Below are 23,468 nucleotides of genomic sequence, written 5' to 3'. Positions count from 1 at the left end.
GTGAAGCCTGGGCGCCATGTCTGGGCCCCTGGGGGCCCCTGTCGGTGTCCATGGATTGTCAAGTCACCATCCTCCACACGCGCGTCTTGCAGCCCAGGTTAATGACTGTGTGGAGAGCGCAGGCCAGGGCGCCAACCCCCGGGCTGGTCCCCCGCCCTCACCCCATGGCCAAGTTTGCCCTTAACGGTGCCCCACCCAGGCACGGCTATGCCCGCTGGCAGGACATCCAGAACGACCCGAGATACATGATCCTCAACGAGCCCTTCAAGTCCGAGATCCACAAGGGCAACTACCTGGAGATGAAGAACAAGTTCCTGGCCCGCAGGTTCAAGGTCAGCCCTCGGCAGAGCCAGAGGCTGGGGGCGGGGGGCTGCAAGAGGGCAGGTTACAGGAGGGTCTGGGGCAAAGGAATGAGGGAGCAGCAACCCCTCCCGTATATCCGGATGTGGGCCAGGCTGTCCACGAAAGGGAGTCATTTAGTGAATCAGCTAGCAATTGCCGGGTCCTTGCTCTGGGCCAGGCCCCACTGGGCGAGGGTCCCTGCCCTGGGTGATGGGTGCGGAGAACCCAGCTTGGGCAGGGGGCGAAGGGGTGGCCGAGAGGGTGGACAGTGGGGTGGGGGTGTGTCTTCCGTCCCTCCTTCCTGCCGGAGCCCTGGCCTGTGGGGTGGGTGCTGGTGGAGGGGCCAGGCCAACGCTCAGCGCCGGCCCACCCCCCGCCCGCCAGCTGCTGGAGCAGGCGCTGGTCATCGAGGAGCAGCTCCGGAGGGCCGCGTACCTCAACATGACCCAGGACCCCAACCATCCGGCCATGGCCCTCAACGCCCGCCTGGCCGAGGTGGAGTGCCTTGCCGAGAGCCACCAGCACCTGTCCAAGGAGTCCCTTGCCGGGAACAAGCCTGCCAATGCCGTCCTGCACAAGGGTGAGCGAGCCCGCTCCTTGGAGGTGGGCCCACCTGCCTTTGCTCCTGCCCAGCGGCTCCGTGGCCGTAGGTGGGGCGTGGGGCTGGGGACAGGATGTCAGCCCAGAGCCTGTAACCTCCAGGCCAGATGGGATAGTCTGTGGGCCAGTCTCTGCTCTTTCTTACCAGTGGGAGAAGCGTGAGGCCCTTGCTTCTCTGGCCTTTTTCTGAAGGTCTGTGCCATGCAGGCCCTGGGCGGGAGGTAAATGACACAGAAGAATATTAAGTTGTACGAGCTCATTTATCGAGCCCTGACAATATGCTTTATTTTATTTTTAGTTTTTTTAGTGAAAGAGGAAAGGAGCTTTTTAAAATTAAAAAAAAATTTTTCATTTAAGTATAGTGGATTTACAGTGTTGTGTTAGTTTCAGGTGTACAGCAAAGTGAATCAGTTATACATACATCCACTCTTTTTTAGATTCTTTTCCCATATGGGTCACTACAGAATAGCGAGTTGAGTTCCCTGTGCTGTACAGCAGGTCCTTATTAGCTATCTGTTTTATATATGGTAGTGCGTATATGTCAGTCCCGATCTCCCAGTTTACGACAGTATGCTTTAAACATGTTCTCTCTTTACTCCGTGTAACATCTTTAAGTGGTGAGGTTTCTCATCCCATCTTAAAGCCCTTGCTCAGGGAGGTGAAGTAATTGCCCAGGGTCTCCCGGGATTCAAACCTCTGACCCCGGAGCTGCAAATCCCGAGGAAGTTCCCAGGCCGGTTGGGGGGAGGGGGTGAACCAAGGCCAAGCTCACGTGACTGGCCTCTGTGGGCCCCGCTGCCTGTGGGGGAGGACCCTGTCCCCCGTGGTGGCCGGGGCTGCAGGCCGCCCCCGGAGCCAGGAGGCTGGCCGAGGGCCTGGAGGGAAGCCCGGTGTCGGGTCGGCGTCCTGGCTCTCACCTCTGCATCCCTCGGGCCCAGGAGGAGCTGTTTGCAGAACCGGGCTCCTGTCCAGCTGGCAGGGCTCCGCTCTGCTGGCCGGGGGGCCGGGTGAAGGGCGCCCCCTGGTGCCCTCTGCCCGGGGTGCAGGCACTCGGCGACCCGGCCGAGTAGCCAAGCACCGGCCTGGGCGCCTGCGTCCCAGCTCCTCCCCTCCCCCCCTCCCTCCCCAGTCCTGAACCAGCTGGAGGAGCTGCTGAGCGACATGAAGGCAGACGTGACGCGCCTGCCCTCCATGCTGTCCCGCATCCCCCCGGTGGCCGCCCGCCTGCAGATGTCGGAGCGCAGCATCCTGAGCCGGCTGACCAACCGAGCCGGCGACCCCAGCATCCAGCAGGTCAGGCCCCGCCTGCGCCCCGGGCCCCGCCCCCCACGCACGTCCTGGGCGCCCGGGGCGGGGGCGGGGGTCGCGGCGGGACTTGGACCTTTAAAGCTGAGTCCTTGCCTCCAGGGCGCTTTCGGCTCCTCCCAGATGTACAACAACAACTTTGGGCCCAACTTCCGGGGCCCTGGACCGGGAGGGATTGTCAACTACAACCAGATGCCCCTGGGGCCCTATGTGACCGGTAGGTGCCCGTCTGCTTCCGGGCAGCGTGTGCAGGGGCGCCCGCGGGGCCCCGGCCTGCCCCGCCGCCCGGCTCGCCCAGCTCTCCTCTCTTTGCTGCAGATGTCTAGCCGCCCCCGAGACGTCCCTCTGGTGCAGCGCTCGTTGCCCGCCGAGGTGAGGCCGCTCTCGGGGCTCCTGTCCCTCCCCGGCTTGGCAAGTCAGGCCAGGCCAGAATGGGCCCTGGTCCCTGCCCTTACGCACGGCCCTGAGCCTGGGGCCCTCTGCCGCCTCCCGGGGCTCAGGGGCCTGGCCCCCTCCACGCTGGGGACCATCCCGGGGCCAATGTGTCTCCCCAGGCTTCCAGACACTTCCGTGGGAGGCTGGGGAGGCAGGACGTGGAAGAGCAGGTGCACGTGGGCGTGCTCCCGTGTGTACACCTCTGGGTCTGTGTGCATGTGTGTGGGTGTGCGTGCGTGTCCGTGGCAGGGAGTCGGACCCCTGCCCCCAGCCCGGAACCCTGACCCCACTGTTCTGCCTGCACTTTCCTCCTGGGTGGCGGGCGCCCCAGGACATCACCTCCCCTCTCTCCGCCCATACTCACTGCCCAGGACCAGGAGGGTGGCTCAGGGTGTGTGGGGGTCCGTGTTACTGGCCGGAAGAGAAACCTCCAGTCCACTCTGGCCTCCTCCACCCAGCTGACAGTCCCCGCTAAGCTGTCTGTCCCATCAGAACCATTGTTTCAGGTTGGAGGCTCAGGGACGGGGGCGGTTTCCAGACAGGCCGCCCCTTGGGGTCCCCGCTTCCTACACTCTGGGTGTGGCCATGGCCTGTGGCTGGGAGATCTGGGTGAAGGGATCCCCCTGGTCTCAGTTGGCTGTGCCAGGTGGTGGTGGGTGCCCCAGGGTGTTGGGTGCAGCCCCCATGGGGACCTGAGCACCCAGTGTGTGACCCGTGACCTGCCTCTTGCAGCCACGCCTGCCGGGCCCCCTGCCCGACCCCCACAGGAGAGAAAAGCTGCCACCTTTCTAGAGCCACACCACCCGAGGACAGAGAGGGAAACCGAGAAATGCCACCACACGGGGACGAGGCCCAGCCTGGCTGGACCCGAGCCTGGAAGTGCCACCCGCTCCTAATCCAAGTGTTCCCCACGCTGCCCGGGACACGCCCCTGGGCCACGTCTGCCAGGATGACGTCCTAGAAGAGACTTCATTTCTTTGTACATCTTTGCACTTTCCCATTGAAGACTTGAACAAGCTTGTCTCGATAAAAGTTGAGTGAAGTGTGGGGGCATCTGACCCGCAGCACACACGTCTCTCGCTGCTGGCGGGCTCCGGACCTGAAGGGAAGCTCCCGGGAGCCCAGCTGCTGCCCGTGGACCCGGCCCGGCTGAGGAGGATGCAGCGCCCACCCTGGGTACCCTGTGTGCCCCGCCCCCCATCCTGTCTGCACCATGTGACTGCCCGTGCTCCGGCCCCCCGCCCAAGGGGCCCCCCAGTGCCAGGTGGGTCAGGACTGGGGAGCTGCCCGGCCTGAGGGTAGAGACCTGGCTGATGCCCAGGTCAGGCCAGGCCGCCTCCTGCAAGGCTGGAGACCACCAGGCACCTGCTGTCTCCGTCGGGGAGAGGGCTGTGTCAGCAGGTGTCTCTCTGGCCCAGCCTGTCTCATGGGCCCTGGACTCTGTCGTCACCAGCGGAGGGTCTGTGGCCCCTGCCCTGCATGGCAGGTCACGGCATGTGCTCCCCGGAGGGAAGGGAAGGGCCTGCAGGTGTCGGCCTGGGGGCTGCCCGAGCCTTCCTCTCAGGCCACTGTGGGAAGGGGCTTGCCCTCCCTCTGCCGGGGTGTGGCTAGCCTCCCAGCAGGGAGAGTCACAGCAGTGCTGAGGGTGGCGCAGGAGTCCCTGGTCCTGCCCTGTGCCCTGGGCGGCCGGTCACACCCACCTCCAGGTACACGCTCCCCGTGCAGCTCCCCCGGCTGCAGACATGAGAAACCAGGCCACCCCCTCAAGCCCGGACTTATCCCTATCTGTCCTCCTGTCCCTGGGGAGGGCTCCATCTGGGCACTTGCCACTTGGGGCAGGGCCACGACTGCCCTTGCCGTGTTCTCGGAAGGCTTGGGGAAAGCTTGGGGCAGGGGACTGGACCTGATGGCCTCTCCCGTCCTCCCAGCTGGAGCATCTCCAGTTTCCTGCCTGTTCCCTGCCCTGGAGCGCCCTGTTGGAATCCTGACCCTCCTCCACCCAGCTGGTGGTAGCCTGCGATGGCCCCAGTTGGGAGGAAGGGCCAGGGCCCAGGCCTGTCTGAGTCTGATGCTCCCTCTGGCCCAGCCTCAGCCTGGAAGGGAATGCAGAGCCGCAAGCTGGGAGGGGCCTTCCTGGCGTGGAGCCCTGGGTGCAGAATCCTGTCTGAGTGGGAGACAAGCTGGGCTGGAGCTGGGGCTGGGGACACCAGGAGGGCTTCGTTCTGCTCCCTGGCCAGGACTGGGGCCAGGATTTGGGGGTATCGGGGCCACTGGCCAGCCTTCCCAGAGCTCAGACGTCCTCACCTGTAAATGGTTGTCCCTGAAGCCCTGGAGGGCTGTCCCCCCAAGGCCCCTTCCATCCCCAGGCTGCCTGACCCTGGCACTGCGGGTGGGAGGAGTGGGAGGCACAGGCGTCCAGGACACGTGTGCCAGCAGCTGGAGGGCGAGGTCATCCCTGCCCCTGTGGTTTGCCCAGTGCCGTGTGCACATGCGCGGTCCTGCGACCAGTGCCTCCCTGCAAAGGCTCGGGCTCAGGCCGCGGGTGGGGTGACCGCCACAAGCATCAACCCCCAGCAGGGCCTTGTGGCTCTCCCCTCCCAGGCAGGTGGGCAGCCCTGTGGCTGGCCTGGGGGGGAACACAGTGGACAGGTCCTGAGCGTCAGGCCGGGGGGCACGTGGTGGAGGACGGGGTCTGTGTGCCCGCTGCCCCACTCCAAGGGCAGGTGGGCCCTCCCCCGCCAGCGCCCGCTCCCCGGCAGGCTTCCCGCTGTCCTGTCTCTGCTGCCTCCCAGGCCTCCACCCGTTTACTCCACCGGCTGGAGCCAGGCACCCGCAGGCGGCCCGGCTCCTGGCACTGCCTGGTCCGGGAAGGACTCAGCTCTCCAAGACCAGCACCAGGGAGGCCTGGGAGCGGGGCTGTGGAGAGCTGGGGAGTAGCTTTCTGGTCGGCTGGTTTTGGAGAGGAAGAAGGGTCTCGAGGATGTTTTCTTCTTGGTTTATCAGTTATCTCCCGCCCAAAGTTGTCGTGGTAGGGGAGGGAGTGGGGTGTCCATGGCCTTTGGCATCTTCAGGCTGGGTTTGGTGTTTGCTGCTGACAGAGTGAGGGTCATCACATGCAAGCAGAAGCCCAAAGTGCCAGCCCGCATTTTTGTTTCCAGCCACCTTATTATTTAGACCAGTGCTGAGTAGGCTTTGTGTTGAACCTTCTTTGGGCCACAGTCTCGGAAAGCATCACTTCTGGGTGACCAGGGGAGTTTGGGCCGGACTGACTGTGTCCGGGGGTCCCCTTGCACACGCCCACCACGGAAGCACGTCCTGAGAACCCCTGTGCAAGGATACCCTCCCTGCACGCCGCCTTCAGAAGCTCCTTTGTTTTCTGCAAGTAATGACCATGGTCCTGTCCTGCTGGTACCCACGACTGGTGCAGGCACCTGCCCTCCTGCTTGTTGGGGTTCCCTTCCCGGAGTCCCTGGGGACTCCCTGGCCCAGGTCGGGGGTCGACTGAGGCTTGTGCCAAGGACACCTGTAGCCCATGCTCCCAGGTGTTGGGTCCCAGGGTTGTTGAGGGCTGAGGGGTTTGTGCAGAGGGTGGGCTCAGGGACCTTCGGAGTGTACCCAGAGCAGGGTGGCAGGAAGGAGCTTGGGTGGGAGGCGGGGGCGGAGGTCTTGGCCTGGCCACGGCCTAGGGTCCCCCCTGCGCCTCTGCCGCTGTTCTGTGCCGACTATTGCCTCTGTCGAGGAAGCTGGCTCCCGCCCCATTTTATATTTCTGGAAGTTTACAGGTTGTGGTGCATCAGGCCAAAGTCACTGGCTGGTGTTTTGGGTTTTTTTTTTTTTTTTAGTTTTCAGATTTTTTTGAAACAAAGTATTTTTTTAGGTGCAATAACCCAGAAAGGGCCTGTTGGGTGTGTGTGTCCCGAACCCCTGATGTCGAGATGGGAGCCTGAGCCTCCCCTGGCTCCTCCACGCCTGGGGATGAGGGGAGGCCCCGCCCCTTGTGCATCGGCACGTGGGAGGCGTGGGGAGCAGACCCTCCCCCCAGCCCGGTGTCTGGCCCAGCAGAGAGGGGCTGGCCCCTTGCCCCAGGCCGGCGGAGGGGCCGGGGGCGCTGGGGCGCGTCGGGAGGGTCCCAGCTGGGGAGCTGGAGCTGGAGGCTGAGCCCCGTGCGTGGTCACCTGTCCGGTCCTCAGGAGGATGTGTGGGAGGCTCGACAGAGACTGTAACCGACCCTGTTCCCTTTACTTTGTACTCTGTGTGTATGTCTTGGTTTTCTGTGTTTTAATAAATCCTTTCGGAAAGGATTGAATCAGAGAGCGTTTTCCCAGCTTCTCACTGATATAGGATGGGGGTGGTGACTGGGGGCCGGGGGGAAGATGTGGAGGGGATGGAGGGGTCACCTGAAGCCACCTCCCACCTGGGAAGACATGGTCCCATGAGGCTGAGAGGCTTGCTGGGAAGGAGGGGTGCCCCAAGAAGGGGTGTTCAGGGCTGATGCCCGTCTTTCCCACCTGCACCCTGAAACAGACAGCATTGCTCAGAGAAACACTGAGTCCCCAGAGGCAGCCTGCAGGCCTCCCTGGACCCTGACCTCTCTGTCCCCAGGGGGTCCAGCAGCCTCCCACCAACCTGTGGTGGCAACAGAGAATGTGTGTTAGGGGGGCAGGCAGGCCACTTTCCTTCCCTCCCCGAATCACGTGGGAGAGAAGGGGGTCTCGGGCCCCAGTCTTTGCCTCTCCCCAGGGCCCCTTTCTCCCAACCTCCCCTTGGCCCCAGGCCCAGGATTCGGGGGACCCAGTCTGCTGGCCTCTGCAGGCCGGCAGCCTCCTCCTCCCCCTCCCACTGCCCTAGGCTGAGCCCTGACCCCAAGGATCCTGCAAAGGAGAGGAGTGGAGAGAAGCAGACCCCGACGTGGGTTTTATTTCGTCATTCCATAAATACGGCGCCATGTCTCTGCTGAGTGTCATTTGGAAGCGCAAGGTGTACGGCATCTCTGCCTGTGTAGGGGATGCAGTTAGCGGAGGAGCCACAGTCATTAAAAGAAAGGGGGAGGGGAGAAAAACAGCACATTATTTACATGAGAGAACAGAAGACAGAGCAAGCCCCTCTGTCCTCGGGACCTCAAGTTTGGTAGATTTAGGATAAAAAATGGTGGGGGCTCTGTGTGTCATTAGGAAGGAAGACTGGTCCCGCCCCCACCCAGATGGGGGCTTCTTTCCGTGCGGGGCACTTCCACGTGGACCCCTGGGGGCAAGCTCTGCTTCAAGGGGAGGGTGAGAGGCTGGCTGGCCTGCGGCTGGGGCTTTTGAGGGGCTTCCCCTCAGCCACGTGGGGTGCGGCTGGCTGGTCTCAAACCCATGTCGGGCCCAGGCTGCCCCTCCGGGGCCCTCCTTGGCCCAGCTCTTCCGTTTCCAGGCTCTGACTGCCCTTGGGCCCCCCTCCAGCCCACCCCTAAGTCGGGGAACCCTCCCTCAGGAAGCAGGGCCCCAGCCCTGCACACCCACTTGCGGGGGGGATGCAGAACCAGGTCGTGGGTGGGGCCCCAGGGCCGGGAAGCTGCTTGGGTCTTGGCGCTGGGCATTTCGGCCTTGATGGAGCTCAACCCTGGGGGCCCTTGTCTCCCTCTGTCTGGGAAATCTGCACCCAGCGGGCTCGGCCTCCCCAGGTGTGGCTCGTGGGGTGGGGTGGGGGGTGGCAGTCCCGCCTCCGGCCCGACTGCCAGCCCTGGTCCCTCTTCCACCGGTGGGTGGGCCAGGGGGCAGCAGCGTGGAGGGGGCCAGGCGCCTCTCCAGTGAGCATGGCCGGCTGCCAGGACCGCCCGGCCCAGAGCACTTGGTCCCCGCCTGGGTGGGCCTGGGATGAAACCCGCCCTGTGCAGCGTCCTGTCCTCAGAGCTAGACCCCCACCCGCGTGATGGGGGGGAGTGGCCGCACGCCGGGGACTCTGCTGGGAGAGGTCTGTCCCTCCCCACACCCACAGGGTGAAGCCTGCAGGAGGCTTGGTGAAGAAGACCCCCGGGGGCCTGGTCTACAAGGAGGGAGAAGGTTCTAGACGCCAGGGTCAGCACAAGGATCAGGAGTGGAGGAAGTCCCCCCACCTCCCAGCCGTTGTGGCTTTCTTCAGGACAGTTTCCCAGGCCTCAGCTCAGCCAGGATTGGACGGCAGGCCCTCTGGGAGTCATGGCAGGGAGGAGCCTCTCTGAAGGGCAACGCGGGAGGGGCTGTGCCTGCCCAGGGCCGAGTGGGAGGTGGTGGGGTGCACCCAGGGCAGGAGGCACCCAGCCCGTACACAGTGGGCTGCGGCATGTGCAGAGCCTGGCACTGGTCCCCTACATAGCCAGCAAAGGCTGGGGTGCCACTCAGGACCATGGCGGCTGGGCCTCTTGCCTGTGGGTGCCCCCAGCCTCTCGCCCCCGTGCCCTCCTGCAACCCTGCATCCCCAGGCCGGGCTGCAAACGGGCTGGCAGCTTGTGAGAGTCCTGTCCTCTCTCCCTGTCCCCAGTCTGTTCCAGGCTTGGGGGGGGGCGTGGAAAGGAATGACCCACCCCAGCCATTCCTCCCTCTTCCCAGGCTGTGTGGGGGTGTCCTGCGGGTGCACTGCTGCCCATCTGCCCTGGTAACAAGCTCTGAGCACCCAAGACCGAGCACCTCACCCCACCTGGTCTGAGGCCTTGCAGGGGACACTGCTCCAGGGAGAGGCTCCCTGGGTCTTCTCCTAGACTGTGGGGGCTGCTGCTGGCAGTCTCCCGGGGCCCTGGGCAGGCAGCACAGAAAACCCCAGGGAACCTCCCGCACTGAAAGGGTGCCAGCATGCGCTCTCTGAAGACCCCAAGGCCGCCACCCGGGCGGAGCAGAGGCTGGCCACCCGGTGTGCAGTCCGCAGCCGCAGTCCAGCTCAGCACACACGACCTCGGGCCGGGGGGGTCAGCGGACTGGGCACCTGGTCGGAAGGGCAGGTGGGGCCCTGGAGGGGCCTGGGCTGGAGCCCGGACACTGGGGCTTATTGATTGTGTGCGGGGAGGAAGCCGGTGGGGTGATGAGCTTGAAATCAGACCCCTCAACTTTCTGTGGGTCCCAAACTGCAGAGCGAATCCCCCTGGATCCCTGCCCCTGCCAGCAAGGGTGGGGGTGGGGGTTGAGAGACAGCTCGGAAGGCCCCTCGGAGACCCCCTGGGGCAGGTGGTGTGAGAAGGGGCTGGGGGCAGCCTCTGAGGTCAGGCCCGATGAAAGTACCTGGAGCCCTTGGCCAGAGGGGGGAGGAGGGGGACCCCAGTGGGAGGCCTGCCCCGACCAGGGCCTGGCTGGGGGGCCACAGGAAGAGCCAGACCCAGCTTCCTCTCCCCCACCCCCAGCACCGGGTGGGGTTCTTAGCAGAGGAGAGGCCAGCTCTGCCTGCCCCCAGGCTCCCACGGGTCTCGGCCTGGCCTGGACTTGAGTCTCTGAGAGGGGCCGTGGCTGGGTGGAAACGGGGTAGTTTCTGGTGGAGGAGGAGCAGAGGCGCAGGCTTGCGTGGGACTGCTTGAACACTGTCGAATCAATGCTGGCTCCCGGCACGAATCCGACATCGGTCCTGCGAAGCAGCGGGTGGCGTGTGGCAGTGACTTTTGAGATCTTTTCCAGGTGACATCTTGGTGCGTTGTTTTGTTTTTGAAGCAAACCACACTCTTGACTTGGCTTCAAAACAGCTTAAGCGAGCGAACAGAGAGGCTAGGAGGGGAACTGAAACTGTCCGGGCAAACGGCTGGGAGCTTCTTAGGATCTGTAGTCCTTTTTGCTGTAGGGTTTATTGCCCAAAATACTATCGATCTCGTGGATAATGGAAGACGACAGTTTTGGAAGGACCTGTGTGTGAAGATGGGATCTAGTCAGAATCCACCACCAAGACTGGCCTGGCCTGCGGACGAGGTGGGGTGAAAGGAGCAGGACCCTAAGGGAATGTCCCAGGACAGACCCTCCCCCATGTCCTCCGCCTGCCACTTGTCTGTAGAAAAATTTTAGCCAAAGAATAAATTTAAATGGAGACGTGAGAAAATGCAAAAACAAACAAAAGCAGTCAAACAGGACACAATAATAACAGTTTAGCCAGTAAACACAGTCAAGGACCTTTAGTTCCTCCTCAAGGGCTGTAGATCACAATCTGAGCCCTGTCCTTTGAGCTGTTTTGCAGATACTGAAACCCCCGCCAGGCGGAAGAAGTAGCTGCATGATGACCAGACTGCAGCCGTGACACAAGCTGCTCCATCCTGCACAGTTCTGAGAACTGGCCTCAGGGAAACGCGAACAAACTCACCCTGGAGTTGAAGATTAATCGTACTTAAAGCAATCAGGATGAGCCTGATCAGATGACCACAGGACCAATTTCAAGATGACTGTCAGAGCTAACTGTGCTGTTCTGTACACAGCCCCCTCGCTCAGCCCCCAAAGCACTTCTGGAACTCCCCTTTAAAAGCTCTTGCCCCTTGATTGGCAGTGGGGAATTAGTTCTTTGGGACGTGAGTCCATCTTCTCCCCAGGATGGCTGGCTTCCTTCGTAAAGGTAGCTTTCCTTTTACCCAACACTTGTCTCTCAGTCTTGGATTTTTTTTTTTTTTTTTTTTTGCCACACTGCACACCTTGTAGGATCTTTGTTCCCTGACCAGGGATTGAACCCATGACCCCTGCAGTGGAAGCGTGGAGTCCTAACCACTGGACCACCAGGGAATTCCCAGTATTGGATTCTTGAACGATGAGCCGCTGAACCTGAGTTCGGTAACGGGGGGACAGTCTTCCAGCAGTCTGCTAGCCCCGGCCTGTCTCCCCTCGTTGCATGTGGCTTGGAAGCCGATGGGGGGCCTTGCTGCGTCTCTATTCCTGCAGGTCTGGGGCAGCGGGAAGCCTGCCCTGGTCTAAGCTCTGTCCCTCAAATGGAAGGACAGTGACGGCATAAAATGCAGATTCCAGGACCAGAACACCTGACTTCCACACCCCCAAACTGCTTTTTCCAGCCCTCCCGACCTCAGCTGACAGCAACACCCCCCTTCCAGGTGACAACCCCAGGGGCTGTCGGACCTGCTGTCCTGCGCCCTCACATCTAGCCTGTCAGCCAAGCCTGTTGGTCCCCAAACTCTTTCCTCCACTCAGGAGGCTTGTAAGATCTAAGTCGGACCCTGCGCCTCCTCTCCTCCCATCTCCCTGGACCATCGCCGAAGTCCTTCGAGGGCGTGCAGTGGCCCACAGATCTGCCTCCGCGCCGGGCTCTCCTCCAGCCCCTGCCCCTCTGCTCTGGGCCCTCTGGCCTGGCTGCTGCCCTGGGCTTGCGCCCACCTTGCACCTTCGCATCAGCCTGGAACGTTCTTCCCCTGAGTATTTGGACCACCCACTCTTCACCCTTCAAGCCTTGGCTCAAAAGTCACTTAATCAACAAGCCTACCCTGCAGCCCCCTTCGATCTGGATCCTCGGCTCCGCACTCCTCGCCCCTGTTGGACACCCCCAACCTTGCTCTAAGTTTCTTTTTCCAGAGCCCTTATCACCCTCCGACACATATTCTAATCTTTTTCTCGCATTTAGTGTTTTCCGTCTGTTTCAGCGAGAAAGCGAGCTTTCAAGAGCAGGGCTCTTTGGTGGTTTGCTGCTGTAGCCCAGGTGCCTCAAACAGCGCCCGGTATGTAGTAGGTGCTCACTAAGTACATGCTGGACAGATAACTGGCTGGGACCCTCAGCTCCGCCCAGGGCCTGGGAGGCTGGCGCCCCACTCACCTGTATGGCTCCAATGTTCTCCATCAGCTGGTCTGCGCTGGAAGCACCCAGGAGCACGGAGCTGACCCCCTCGTTCCTCAGGCACCAGGCTGGGGGGCAGCAAGACCAGAGGTGAGGGAGGCCCACCCTCGGCAGGGCCCTCTCTGGCTCTGCCCTGACCCTGACTGGGGCACAGAGACCTATACTCCCGGGCACGGGGCTGAGGGTGCCCAGGATGGGCCTGGCATGCCAGGGGCTCAGCAATGCTGGGCGGACCCTGGTACCAACTGCCCCCAGTGGAGAGATGGCCCGAGCACCCGGGGACCCCCATCCTCCCCCCGTGAATGTGGGAGCCCATTACCCACGGCTCGCCGGTGGAGGGGGTGGCCCAGGCACCCAGGGATTCCCGGCATCTCCCCGGGGACACAGCTCCCCACCCGGCTCCCCAGCCCTGTTACCGATGGCCAGCTGGGGGAGGGTGCAGCCCAGGCGCTCCGCGATGGCCTGCAGCTCCTTCAGCTTGGCCTGCTGGCGCCGGCCCTCCTCACTCAGGATCTTGTCCTTCAGCCACTGGTAGCCCTGGTTGTGGGGCAGGGGAAGGAGCACAGCCCACAGGTGAGGCCAGGTCACCTGGACCTCTGTACACATGGCACAAAATGAGGATCTGGGCCAGGGCAGCACCCTCTGGCCCCAGCCTCACCATGTCCTGCTGTGGTCCTGACCCAGGCAGCTGGAAGGATGGTGTAGAGAACCACAGAGGACACAGAGGACACTGACTTGGAGTAACAATCCTGAGAGCGCATGACCGGCTACGTGGCTGCAGGCAGTTCTGAAAGCAGAACTAGTCCCAAGGAAAACCGACTGAGATAAAGCAGTCATATAGCCCGATGGCTCCAGGCTCCAGCTCCGAGTTAAAGATTAACTGTCTCCCCTAGTAGTCATAAAAAACAAGGTGTTCTGCCTTTTTCTCTAATTGAAGCATATACCTCGTGATGTCCATTATCGTGATTTATAATCTAGAATGCGAGAATGCTTTTTCTCAATAAATACACTATGGGAATCAGAGCTCAGGACTCTTGACTGGCTTGGTCTTGAGTCCCCTGACCCCATGCTTTCCTAAACGCTTGTGTAAATTTTCTTAATTCTACCGTGCCACTCACATTCAGGTTCACGCGTGTGGATGACATCTCCACAGGATGGGAACCACTGCATCTAAAGCCTGTGGACTGTGGGGGAGCTGAGGCCAGGCCCCTGAGTCTGGACGAGGAGGTGGATGAGCCTACCTTTCCTTCTCCTGGGAGGCTGAGCAGCCCAGGAGGTGCGTCCACAGTCAGGGAGCCCCGGGGAGGCTTGCTGTGGGTTGGGGAGGAGTGGGTGGAGCAGGCCATCTTGCCCTTGAACCCGGGGTGGGGGCTCCAGTGTTGGCTCTGCTCTGGCCTGGGCAGGCCTTTCTCTGCCTGCTCCTTGTCCTCCAAACCCAGCAGTCTGGAGACCCTCCTGAGTCCCCTCTCTGAGGTGTGTGTGTGTGGGAAGGGACTTGTCCCAGGGGCCACCACTGAGTGACCCTGAAGAAACCCTGCTGCCCTCAGCCTAGGGGTTTCAGGGATGGGCTAGAGAGAGAGTCGCAGGTGTCTATACGGGCAGGAGGCACCCCAAACGGCACCCTGGACCCAGCCCAGGTTGTGAGTGTTGGACTTCGGGGGAGGTCAGGGGGCAGGGGAGGGAGGGGCTTCCTCACCTGGGGCATGTCCCACAGGTGGGCGGCCTTTCTGAGACATGGGGTCAGGCCAGCTGGGGCTCCAAGTTCCCATGCCCCGAACCGCCCGGCAGGACAGTGGCCCAGGGAAGCGGCGCCCAGGACCAAGGTGTCTGCCCAAAGGCCCCACCCCTCCAAAATGCCGGTCCCTGCCTGTCCCCTCCCCCAGCCTGGCCGCTCCTTCACCTTCAAGGAGGCTCTCGAGTAGGGCGGGATGCCACTGTCGTACTTTCCCGAAACGATGCCGCAGGCCAGAGGGGACCAGGTCATGGCGCCCACTCCTGGGAGAAGAAAGCCGGGCGCGCGAGGTGAAGCCCAGGGTCCCGGGGAGGGGCGGGGCGAGGGGGAAAGGGGCTGGCGGGGCGGGGCAGGGGAAGCGGGAGACGGCTGGGGGTGACTGGGGACGGGGATGGATCTGGGTCGGAGGGGGGCGGGGCGAGGGCGCGGCCCGGCAGGGAAGCCCACCTATCTTGTGGAAGAGCTCGGGCAGTTGCACCTCCACCTTCTCGCGCTGGAACATGTGGTACTCGGCCTGCTCGCAGATAGGTGGGATCAGGTTGAACTGCCGGGCCACGGAGTAAGCCTCCTGTGGAAGCAAAGAGGGGCACGGCTGATCCCTGCCGGTCAGCGGGTCTGGGGGCGCCTCCTGGGCATCAGGGAGAAGACACAAAAGCATCCCCAGGAAACGGCTGGCCGTCCTGCCCCTCCCTTCTCCTCTCAGCTTTTCTAGAAGCCCGTTAGGAACCCCTCCGTGGGTGGAGAAAAGCAGGTGGGTTGTGGGTCCCCAAGGCTGAAGGGATCTGGGGGGGGGACGTACACTCAGTAGCGAGGCTTGGGTTCTGGCACGTACCCCCTGTGCCTCAGTTTCCCCATCTGTCACGAGGGTCAAATGAGCCAACAGTGTTGGCAGCCCTCAGGGCAGCACCTGCCTGTCACTGCTTTTATCATGATTGTCACACGAGGGCCTGGACCCAGGGTGACGGCAGGGGCAGGAAACTCTGGGTCAGGAGGGGAGAGTGGCCAGCATCAGCCCATTTCTGGGACTTGCAGCTCAAGGCCTCCACTCTGCAGACCGGATGGGCGTAAGCTCCCGGGGAAGCCCCTCTGCCAGCCCTGAGGCCCTTTCTCCTTTAGTCTGAGGCTCAGTTTTTGCATCTGTAAAGTGGGGATGAGATCCTGACACCTTCGTGAGCTCTGTGCTGGGTCCAGGCAGCTTCAGAAAAATGCCAAATGGTCAGTAATGCCACACATACCATGGGGCTTCTAGAGCTGCATTTAACATGAAATGAAAATCATGCTTAATTTTTTTTTTTTTTGGAGGAACCAGAAATCTGGGACTCGCTAGGGGAGGAACACCCTCTCCCAGGGATGCCAGGGCATGGGAAATTCCGGGTGGTGGGGCAGGGGAAGGGGCTGAGGCTGGGAGGGGGCCTGGAGGCAGGGGTGAGGAGGCCAGCCTGAGAGCTGGTCCTGTGCAGACACAGTCCCCAGGCCTCTGCGGCCCCTCTTCCACCAACCAGCTGTCTGCCTCTGAGGGGCCACCCTGCCCACCCTCTGGGATACCCCAGAGATATCAAGAAACCTCTGTCACCCTCAGCTTCTGATGGCGCCCATGGAGGGAAATGATGAGGGAAGGGATGCCTTCCTGAAAGTGTGGGTGGGGGGGAAACATCATGGATTATGAGATGGAAGCCCAGGCTCTGAGCTGCATGGCCTGGGCATCCGTCTTGGCAGGAGCTGTGTGACCTCGGGTATGTTACTTAACCTCTCTGGGCCTCAATGTCCACATCTGAAAAATAGGATGTCAGCAGCACTTACCTCATAGGGCGCTGTGAGGATTAAACGGGAGTCAGTGCACACGAAGCCCTCAAATCTAATGGCAACTGGAACATCGCAGGAGCTCAGCGCAGCGGCTGGCACTGTCACCGCTGCTGAGCCCTGGCTGAGGTCCAGGACCCCTGCTAAGAGCCTCACTCCTATTCCCTCAGATAATCCTCACAACGGCCTCAAGACCGGCAGATCACCCTAGCAGTATTGTTCTACAGATGGGGAAACCGAGGCTCAGAGGTGAAGCCATCTGTCCGGGGCCACACAGTGCTCGGATTCAAGCCCAGACCCCTGTCTGCAAGGCCTGGGGACATCACCGCCACATGTCACCATACTGTCCCTCCCCTTAGCACCCGGTTATCTGTGCATCAGGGGCCAACGGCACTGAACCTGCCAGAGCCCCGGGGTCGTCACCCGTGGAGCTGGGCCGGGAGCCCAGCCGGGGGACGCGCACACACCGAGAGGTCACCGTACCATGATCTCCATGGAGCTCCAGCGCGACGTGCCCCAGTACATGGCCATCCCCTGGTTGATGACGTGGGTCATGGCGCGCACCGTCTCTGTCACGAGAGAAGGGGAGACCGCAGGTGGGGGGCGGCCGGGGGCACGGGGCTGGCCTGGGGACATTCTGCAAATACAGGCGGGTGCCAGGAGGAGGGGTGGGAGCCGCCAGCACGGCTTGCAAGCAGTGTACTTCCTGGCTCCGGAGTCGGGGGTGGCCCGGGTTTTCTGGGGCCACAGAAAAAAAGTGAGCCGCCGTCCAAGAAGCTGGTCTTGCAAACAATGTCCCCAAATAGTTACAGGTCTTATGCGATCTTTGAAAAATGGGTTATGGATGGATTGAGACGTTTCTGTGGCAGATTAGAGGAATAAAGGAAAGGTGAGGTCAAAGAATGTGAGTCTGGAATGGGGGGTATCCTCCAGTCTGGGGAAGAATGGGGGACCCTGGTGACTCAGGAAGAACCAGAGAAACCAATCAAGGTTACGATCAGATTGACAGACGGCAAGAGGGAGGAACACAAGTTGTGCCCATTTCTAGTCTCCTACGCGGGGCTATTCCAGGAGTCCGGAGAATCGAGTGCAGAGGTAATAACGACATCTGTCGGGACAAAGGGCAGGGTGTGGGGCCGTGGTGGGTCCCAGCGGGTGGGGGCTGCAGGCCTGAGCTCCACACACGTCCAGAAGAGCCAGCGGTAGACGTGGAAAGCCCCCTGCGGCCCACGCCCCGGCTTCTCACACCTGCCCGGTATCCAGCAAGGGACCCTCTTCCCATCTACACTGTGATAGAGTCTTCCTCGGACTCAAAAAAGTGTTTTGAGAAATAAAAATCTGCCAGTTACCTGTGTCAGCCCCAGGGGGATATTGTGGTTTTTAAAATTGAACATGGCCTTAAATTTTAAAATTTCGAATGTCTCTTAGCTTTGCGGGGGGACGGGCTACCCATCAGATTTCTCTCAGGCCCCATACAATGCTTGCAAGTTTGACTGCCCAAGGCAGCCTCGGAAGTTCAGTTGAAGAACAAGTGTTTCTAAAAACAAACATTGCCCCTTGAAAGTCCCCATCTCTCCTGAAGTGGCCACTGACATGGGGAAGATGAGGTCCCTGAAGATGGCGGGGGTGGAAGGAAGGAAGGAAGGAAAGAAGGAAGGAAGGAAGGAAGGAAGGAGGGAAGGAATGAAGGAGAATGTGGGTCTGTTCCAGAGTTCTGCTTTGGAATGGCCCAGGACCACCGGAACCTTTTCTGGCAGAGAGTGGCACCTCTGTTTTTGGGTGTCCCCTCCCACCTATCCTGGATCCCTGAGTGTCCCTTTGGCCGAGGTCCCCTATTTCAGTAAAAAGCTAAAGTAGCTGGGGCTTCTGGGGTGGTGGTCTCCATGGGCTCGCGAGGACACCTGAAAAATCACACCTTGGCTTCCATGTCTGTAGGCCAAGCCCTACCTTCTCCTTCCTTCCAAGGTCAGGGACTGGACTCCTCACCACCCATTCCAGGGAGGGGGTCTGGCAGGGAAGCCCCCCTGCCCCTGCGGGCTCTCAGCGGGCCACCACTTTAAGGGCCAACACTATTCAGTGTGAAGAGTAGCGCTTGGTTGAAAGGTTGAGGGTCCCAGGAAGAAATCTGCCCACGTCTGAACCCTGCGCCCGGGCTCCCAACCCGGCCGTCCTTCTCAGGTTTTTTAGAAACACTCTTGGGGGCACCTGTGACCATGCAGCGTGACTGCCCGATTCTTTTCAGCCAAGGCTCAGGCCCACATGCCGGAGAGAGGGAAGCAGAGGACGCCCCTGCTCACCAGCCGGGCTGCCTCGCGCACAGCGCTCCCCTCACGCCCCTTCCATGCAGAGAGGGGAGTCCAGCGGGAGCCTGGGGGCCGGGGAGCCCATGCGAGCCCACGCCTGGCCTGAGATGGAAGGGGTCCCGGGCAGTGGCCGCCTGGGCGTGGAGCCCATGCTCAGGAGCACGGCCCTTGTGCTTCTGCCTGAGCCTGGTGTCAGTGACTCCATAAACAGGGACAATTGGGGACAACTGTCCGTGTCAATATTTAATGCTGTGGAACAGAAGCAGGAGGACCGAATCCTTGTAGCTGCTGCCAAAACCCATGGCACCTCCGGCCACGTCACAGATAATACATGGGAGGGGTCAGGTGGCAGAGCCAGTTGGCAGGCAGGAGCCCTTCCATTATGGACCACAGCCCAGTTCCCAAGGAGACCGAGGCCTGCCCTTGGTGGGGGTGCCAGGGTTCCTTAGCTTAGTGGGGGGCAGAGACCATGGCACAGCCAGAGGATGCCCCAGCCCTTGTAGGTATTCTTCAACGAGGAAAACAATTGCATTTCAATGGCGAGCTCTGGCTGCATGGCGTGGGGTGAGGGCGACAGGTGGCCGGGGGGACAGGAGCACTGGATGCCGCTGGGGGTGGGGCACCTGGTTGCTGGTGCTTTTGCTTTTGGTTGAGGGGGGAGCTTAGCAAACGTGGACTATAGAGAAGATAAAACCTGCCGGGGGCCAGGGTTCCGGGGTCCCCGATGTGTTCGCTCCCGTAGGGACCCGGTCTCCCCAGCCCTCTCCCAGACCACTCGGGGCTGAGGTTTCAGGCGCCGATTGCAGCATCCCCCAAGTCAGGAGGAGGCCCCGCGGGTCAGGGGTCACGGCAGTGCGAGGCAGGGTGCGGAGGGGAGGCGTGCACAGGAGCAGGGGGCAAGGAGGTGACCGCGTGGCCCCGTGCCGCTTTGCTTTTCTTCACTTGCAAGATGTTCCCATAAGGCACTTATTTCTCCTTTGTGCATTTTATGGAGAAGTTTGTCATAGGGGAGGGGGAAGAGAGTCGTGTAAATAAAAACACTGTCTCATAAAATGCAGCTCGGACACAGAGGTCAGGAGTCGGGCCGAGGGCGCTGTGTACCTTCTATGATGAATGTCCTGGACTTGGAGGAACTAAATGGGTCCCCTGGTGACAAAAGAAAGATGGAGAGAGAGCAGAGTTCACAGCTGCGGGAGCGCGGAGGGGTGCGGTCTGACAAAGGGCACGGGGGCGGAGGCTCAAGTCACTTCTCGCAGGAAACTCGCTCGGATTAAACACACACGCACGCACGCACACGCGTATATGTACACATGCACGGGACATGGTATATATGCAAACAAATGAAGGAAAAGTAACTTGAACTAACTGACTTGTCCAAGTCCCTGAAGCAGCAAAGAACAAATGAGAAGATGCCTGAAGCGGAAAGTTGGAGGAGGTTGGGAGGGGCTGAGAAGGCAGGAGTCAAAGAACGAATAAGCGCCCAAGGAACCAAAACGGCTTTTCAAAGCACTGCACTTTTTTTTTTTTTTTTTTTTGGTCCTCTAAGTAACAGTTTATTCCCCAGAGCAACAGGCCCCTGAAACCTCCCAGTGGAATGTGGACCGTGATTGGGACGCACTGAAAAGAAGGCAGCCCTTGCAAAGAGTCATCGTGTTGTGACTTTGTTCAGCTAGCACTGCACGCAGCTCACACCTGGACGGGGCGGGGACCCAGACCAAGGATGGGACTCAGCTGGAGGTGCCGGGCGCACCGCGGGGGGCAGAGGCTGAGTTCAGGCCGCCACCCGCCTGCCCCTCCCCGCACTGGGGAGGACCCCCCCCCCAGCCTCCCAGGCCTGGGTGCCCAGCAGGCCCTGTGGTGGTGCCCTCAGAGCCTCAGGCTCAGAGGCTTCTGCCTTTTTGGGCACGGGGATGCCCGGCCAGCGGTGCTTCCGGGGAGAACGTACCTTCCATGGGTGTGTTGGGGTCCGGGCGGTTGGCAAACACCACGTCCACATACTCCAACTGCAGCCGCTCCAGGGAGGCCTTCAGACCTGGGGGAGGAGGGGGGTGGGGGGGGACAGTTACCATTTTCACAGACATTCCTGGGCCCTCACCTGTGCGTGCGTGAGCGCGTGCAGCTCAGGGAGCACGAGACGAAAGGGACGAGGCCCCTGCCCCGGGAACTGTGGACGGCTGGGCACGGGCCACCGAGGCCGAGAACAGCCATGAGAGAAGAGGGGGCACACCCCAAAGCGGGCGGGGTGGGGTCCACAGGCCAACTGTCCTGTGGCTGCATGGAGGGGCCCCTCCTAGAGGGGCCCCAGGTGCGACTGGTAGAGCTGCGTCGATCCTCTATGACACAAAAGGCCAGTGGAGCCCAAAATGCACAAGTACCTCGCAGCGGTTCAGAACAGAGCTGCAGAGTGGAAGGGCCGCGCTGGGGGATGGGGAAGGGGTGGCAGCAAGGCCTCCTAATTGTTTGGTTTTTGATGGAGCGACTGTATTACCTTGACGACAGTGGACACGGGGAGAAAAGGCACAGACAACAATCAGGATGAGGGAGACCTCCTAGCACCCCCGCCCCGTGCTCCTGTGTGCTGAGCCCCAGGCCGGGTCTGACATGCACCCTGGCCTGGGTTCTTCCCGACTCCAGTAGCCCCAGAGGTGGGCATTCTCACCAGGCCCTTTTACAGATGCTGCCACAGGGGCCTGGGGAGGTGATGGTCCTTGCTCAAGGTCACCCGGTGGGCACAGGGCCCAGCCTGGACAGAAACCCAGGCCTGCGTGTGTCCTCCCAGGGACAGCACTGCCCATCCCAGGGAGCCACAGGGCCCCGCCCACCCATAGCCTTGCCCCCTCCCTCAGGACACGGAGGAGGGCCCACCCCGCGCGAGCCTGGGCAAACCAGAGCCCGGGCTGTCCCCAGATTCTGGGCCTGGTGGGGCAGGGGCACTGTGTTTCTCCACTTCCGCACCCGCAGGGAGATGCCGTGGGTTAGGGGGCCGTGTGGAGCCAGGGCCCCCCTCACCTTCTATTATGTGCTTCCTGGAAAGGCCCCTCTCTGTCTCCGCTCTGAAAAACAGGCGACGGCGGGTGCGATGTTGCAGGCGGTTTGGGGGAAAATGTTTATGATGCAAGGTTAGGCGAGAAACGTAGGTCAGCGCTGCCCCTCGTAGTCTGATTCCACGTTGGGGATAAAGCCGCAGGGCTACGCGGATTTGCTTGTGGAGGAGACCTGGCAGAGCCGGGCTGTGCCCTCAACACCACCCCCCCCGCCGGCTGCCCCGGGGGAGGTGGGGCTCTGTGGGGGGCAGAGGGGTCTGCTTTTCAATGTGTCCTGCTGTCTGGCTTGGGTTTTTTAAAAATTAAAAACGAATCATATTTCTAATTCCTATGAAGCCCATTTTGTCCAGCCCCAGAGAGGATATGGGGGCCAGATCCCTGGGGGACCGCAGGCGCGGCCTGCGCTCCAGTGGACTGGGACAATTCATGAATTTTCTGTGTTTTCCAGAATTTTTAGGATGCTACCTTTATCATCAGAAACAAACCAACCCACAAAAGTAAAAATAAAAATGAAACAAGGTTTGGGCACCAGGCAACTCTGCCAAAGCTGCTGTTCTGGAATGTGACGTCCCTCAGCGGGGACCGCAGGAGCCAGGGCCCATGGCTGCACACACGCCGGCCCGCCCCCTGCTTCCGGCACCTTCAGGAGACAGGAGACTGCTGCCCACGTGCTGTCCTCCAGGAGGCTTCTGAGGCTGGCGTGTCCAGGACAGACCCCCTGCAATCTCTGTTTTCCCAGGATGACTGCCCCCTCCCCACCCCCAGGGGCCTCCTACATCAGGGGTCTCTGTAGACCTGGCCCCCAACCAGGGGCACGGTCTGCCCGCTGCACCTACTTTCCTCCCCAGAAGATCTTGGTGGTGATGACAAGGCTGGATCGTCTGTGGAACAGAAGAGAAGCGGAGAATGTCACTGGGCGCGACCCCTCAGGGTCCTCCCTCCCCCACCCTCCCACCGTCTTCAGCTTTTACACAGGGGTCCTAAACCCTTCTCATCTGGGAGCACAGGGTGTGAAACGGGGCACTTCTCTGCCATTCGACGTTTGGGGTGTGCTGAGCCCAGGGGCCTGGGCTCCCCACGGAACCAGGAGACAACCCGCAGATGTAACAAACCATGTGGATGCAACTAACTAGCTGTGGAACTAGGGCTGGGTGGAGGGGGCTGGAGGGAGATGGAGCCTAGTGTGCTCGGAGCCTGGAGCCCAGAGGAGTGGTTGCCCTCGGGAGGGAGGGGCAGGTCAGGGAATAGAAGGCTGCCTGCTGCTCCCTGGGGACTCCGTGGAGGTCAAGTGCAGAGGATGGCGGGAGGCAAGGGAACCACTGGTTCTTTGTCTACTGGCTGATACAGTGTTTCAGGTGGGATGGCCTTGGGGAGCATCCTGGGGGCCGCTGAGGCAGGGAGAGCTTGGGGTGGGGCAACGAGAGGCAGGCAGGTGACGCTCCTGGGAGCTTGGGCTCTGGTGGCTGAAAGCCTGGGGGAAAGCATTGGTTCAGGTCTCCCACTGCAAATCCACAAGAGGCAACGCTGACACCTGTGACTCTGCCTTGGAGGGACAGGTGGGCCGGGAAATGATGGCTCCTCCTGGTCACATTTGACCCTGATCATTCCCGAGGGAGGGGTGACAATGTCCCCTGTGGTTGTGCGTTCCTCTCACTGTTGGGGGCGGGGGGGGGTGGGGAGGGCTGCTCAGGAAACAGCTTCTCAAAGCCAGGAGCTCCGGCAGCTGCCAGCATTGCCTCCGGGCAGGTGGGATGACCTAACAGGTATCTCCTCGTGTGCTCACCTAAGCCATAATCTGGGAACTCGCGAATACGCGCAGTTTCCTTTAATTACAGAGTGAGCAGGGATTTATTTTGGGATCAGTGTGAGCTGAGAAGAAACAACTTGGGTGCGGCAAGAGGAGGGGTGCCAGCCCTCCAGGCCCCGAGACTCTGAGTGTATGCACTGGGGGCGGGGGGGAGGTCCACTCATAACTGCTCCTGACTTTGCTGAAGATAAAGACACACAGGTCACAGGGGACCCCAAAGAGTAATCAAGTGCTCAGCCTGGCCTGACCCCAGGGGGGCGGGAACTCTGCTTGATGCCACCAGGCTCCTGACTGGCTTTCCGGGGGAGGGGGGAGCTCCCCCATCACCGTGGCCCAGGCCTTGGCAC

At 61.3% G+C, this 23,468-nt stretch overlaps 2 protein-coding genes across 4 annotated transcripts in view; one reads left to right on the top strand and one right to left on the bottom strand.

Annotated features, from left to right (window-relative positions):
- The window catches only part of CHD5 (chromodomain helicase DNA binding protein 5), a 60,419-nt gene extending 56,603 nt beyond the window's left edge, over positions 1-3,816 (top strand). The window contains exons 37-41 of the mRNA XM_057744315.1: positions 200-332; positions 727-922; positions 2,072-2,235; positions 2,350-2,619; positions 3,415-3,816. Coding sequence (XP_057600298.1) covers positions 200-332; positions 727-922; positions 2,072-2,235; positions 2,350-2,619; positions 3,415-3,474 — 823 coding nt within the window. The 3' untranslated portion in view covers positions 3,475-3,816. The remainder of the gene's footprint in view (positions 1-199; positions 333-726; positions 923-2,071; positions 2,236-2,349; positions 2,620-3,414) is intronic.
- A 3,781-nt stretch (positions 3,817-7,597) lies between these two features.
- KCNAB2 (potassium voltage-gated channel subfamily A regulatory beta subunit 2) overlaps positions 7,598-23,468 on the bottom strand; it is a 90,130-nt gene continuing 74,259 nt past the window's right edge. For all 3 annotated transcript variants that reach the window (XM_057707721.1, XM_057707733.1, XM_057707726.1), the window contains 9 exons: positions 22,151-22,195; positions 21,280-21,323; positions 20,216-20,302; positions 16,451-16,536; positions 14,615-14,735; positions 14,336-14,430; positions 12,852-12,972; positions 12,415-12,503; positions 7,598-10,520 (listed from right to left, as the gene is read on the bottom strand). In XM_057707721.1, coding sequence (XP_057563704.1) covers positions 10,431-10,520; positions 12,415-12,503; positions 12,852-12,972; positions 14,336-14,430; positions 14,615-14,735; positions 16,451-16,536; positions 20,216-20,302; positions 21,280-21,323; positions 22,151-22,195 — 778 coding nt within the window. In that variant the 3' untranslated portion in view covers positions 7,598-10,430. The remainder of the gene's footprint in view (positions 10,521-12,414; positions 12,504-12,851; positions 12,973-14,335; positions 14,431-14,614; positions 14,736-16,450; positions 16,537-20,215; positions 20,303-21,279; positions 21,324-22,150; positions 22,196-23,468) is intronic.

Source organism: Hippopotamus amphibius, chromosome 1 (genome assembly GCF_030028045.1).
Source record: "Hippopotamus amphibius kiboko isolate mHipAmp2 chromosome 1, mHipAmp2.hap2, whole genome shotgun sequence".
NCBI lineage: Eukaryota > Metazoa > Chordata > Mammalia > Artiodactyla > Hippopotamidae > Hippopotamus > Hippopotamus amphibius.
The sequence above is the reverse complement of the archived record's forward strand: the minus strand, read 5'-3'. Positions and strand labels throughout refer to the sequence as shown.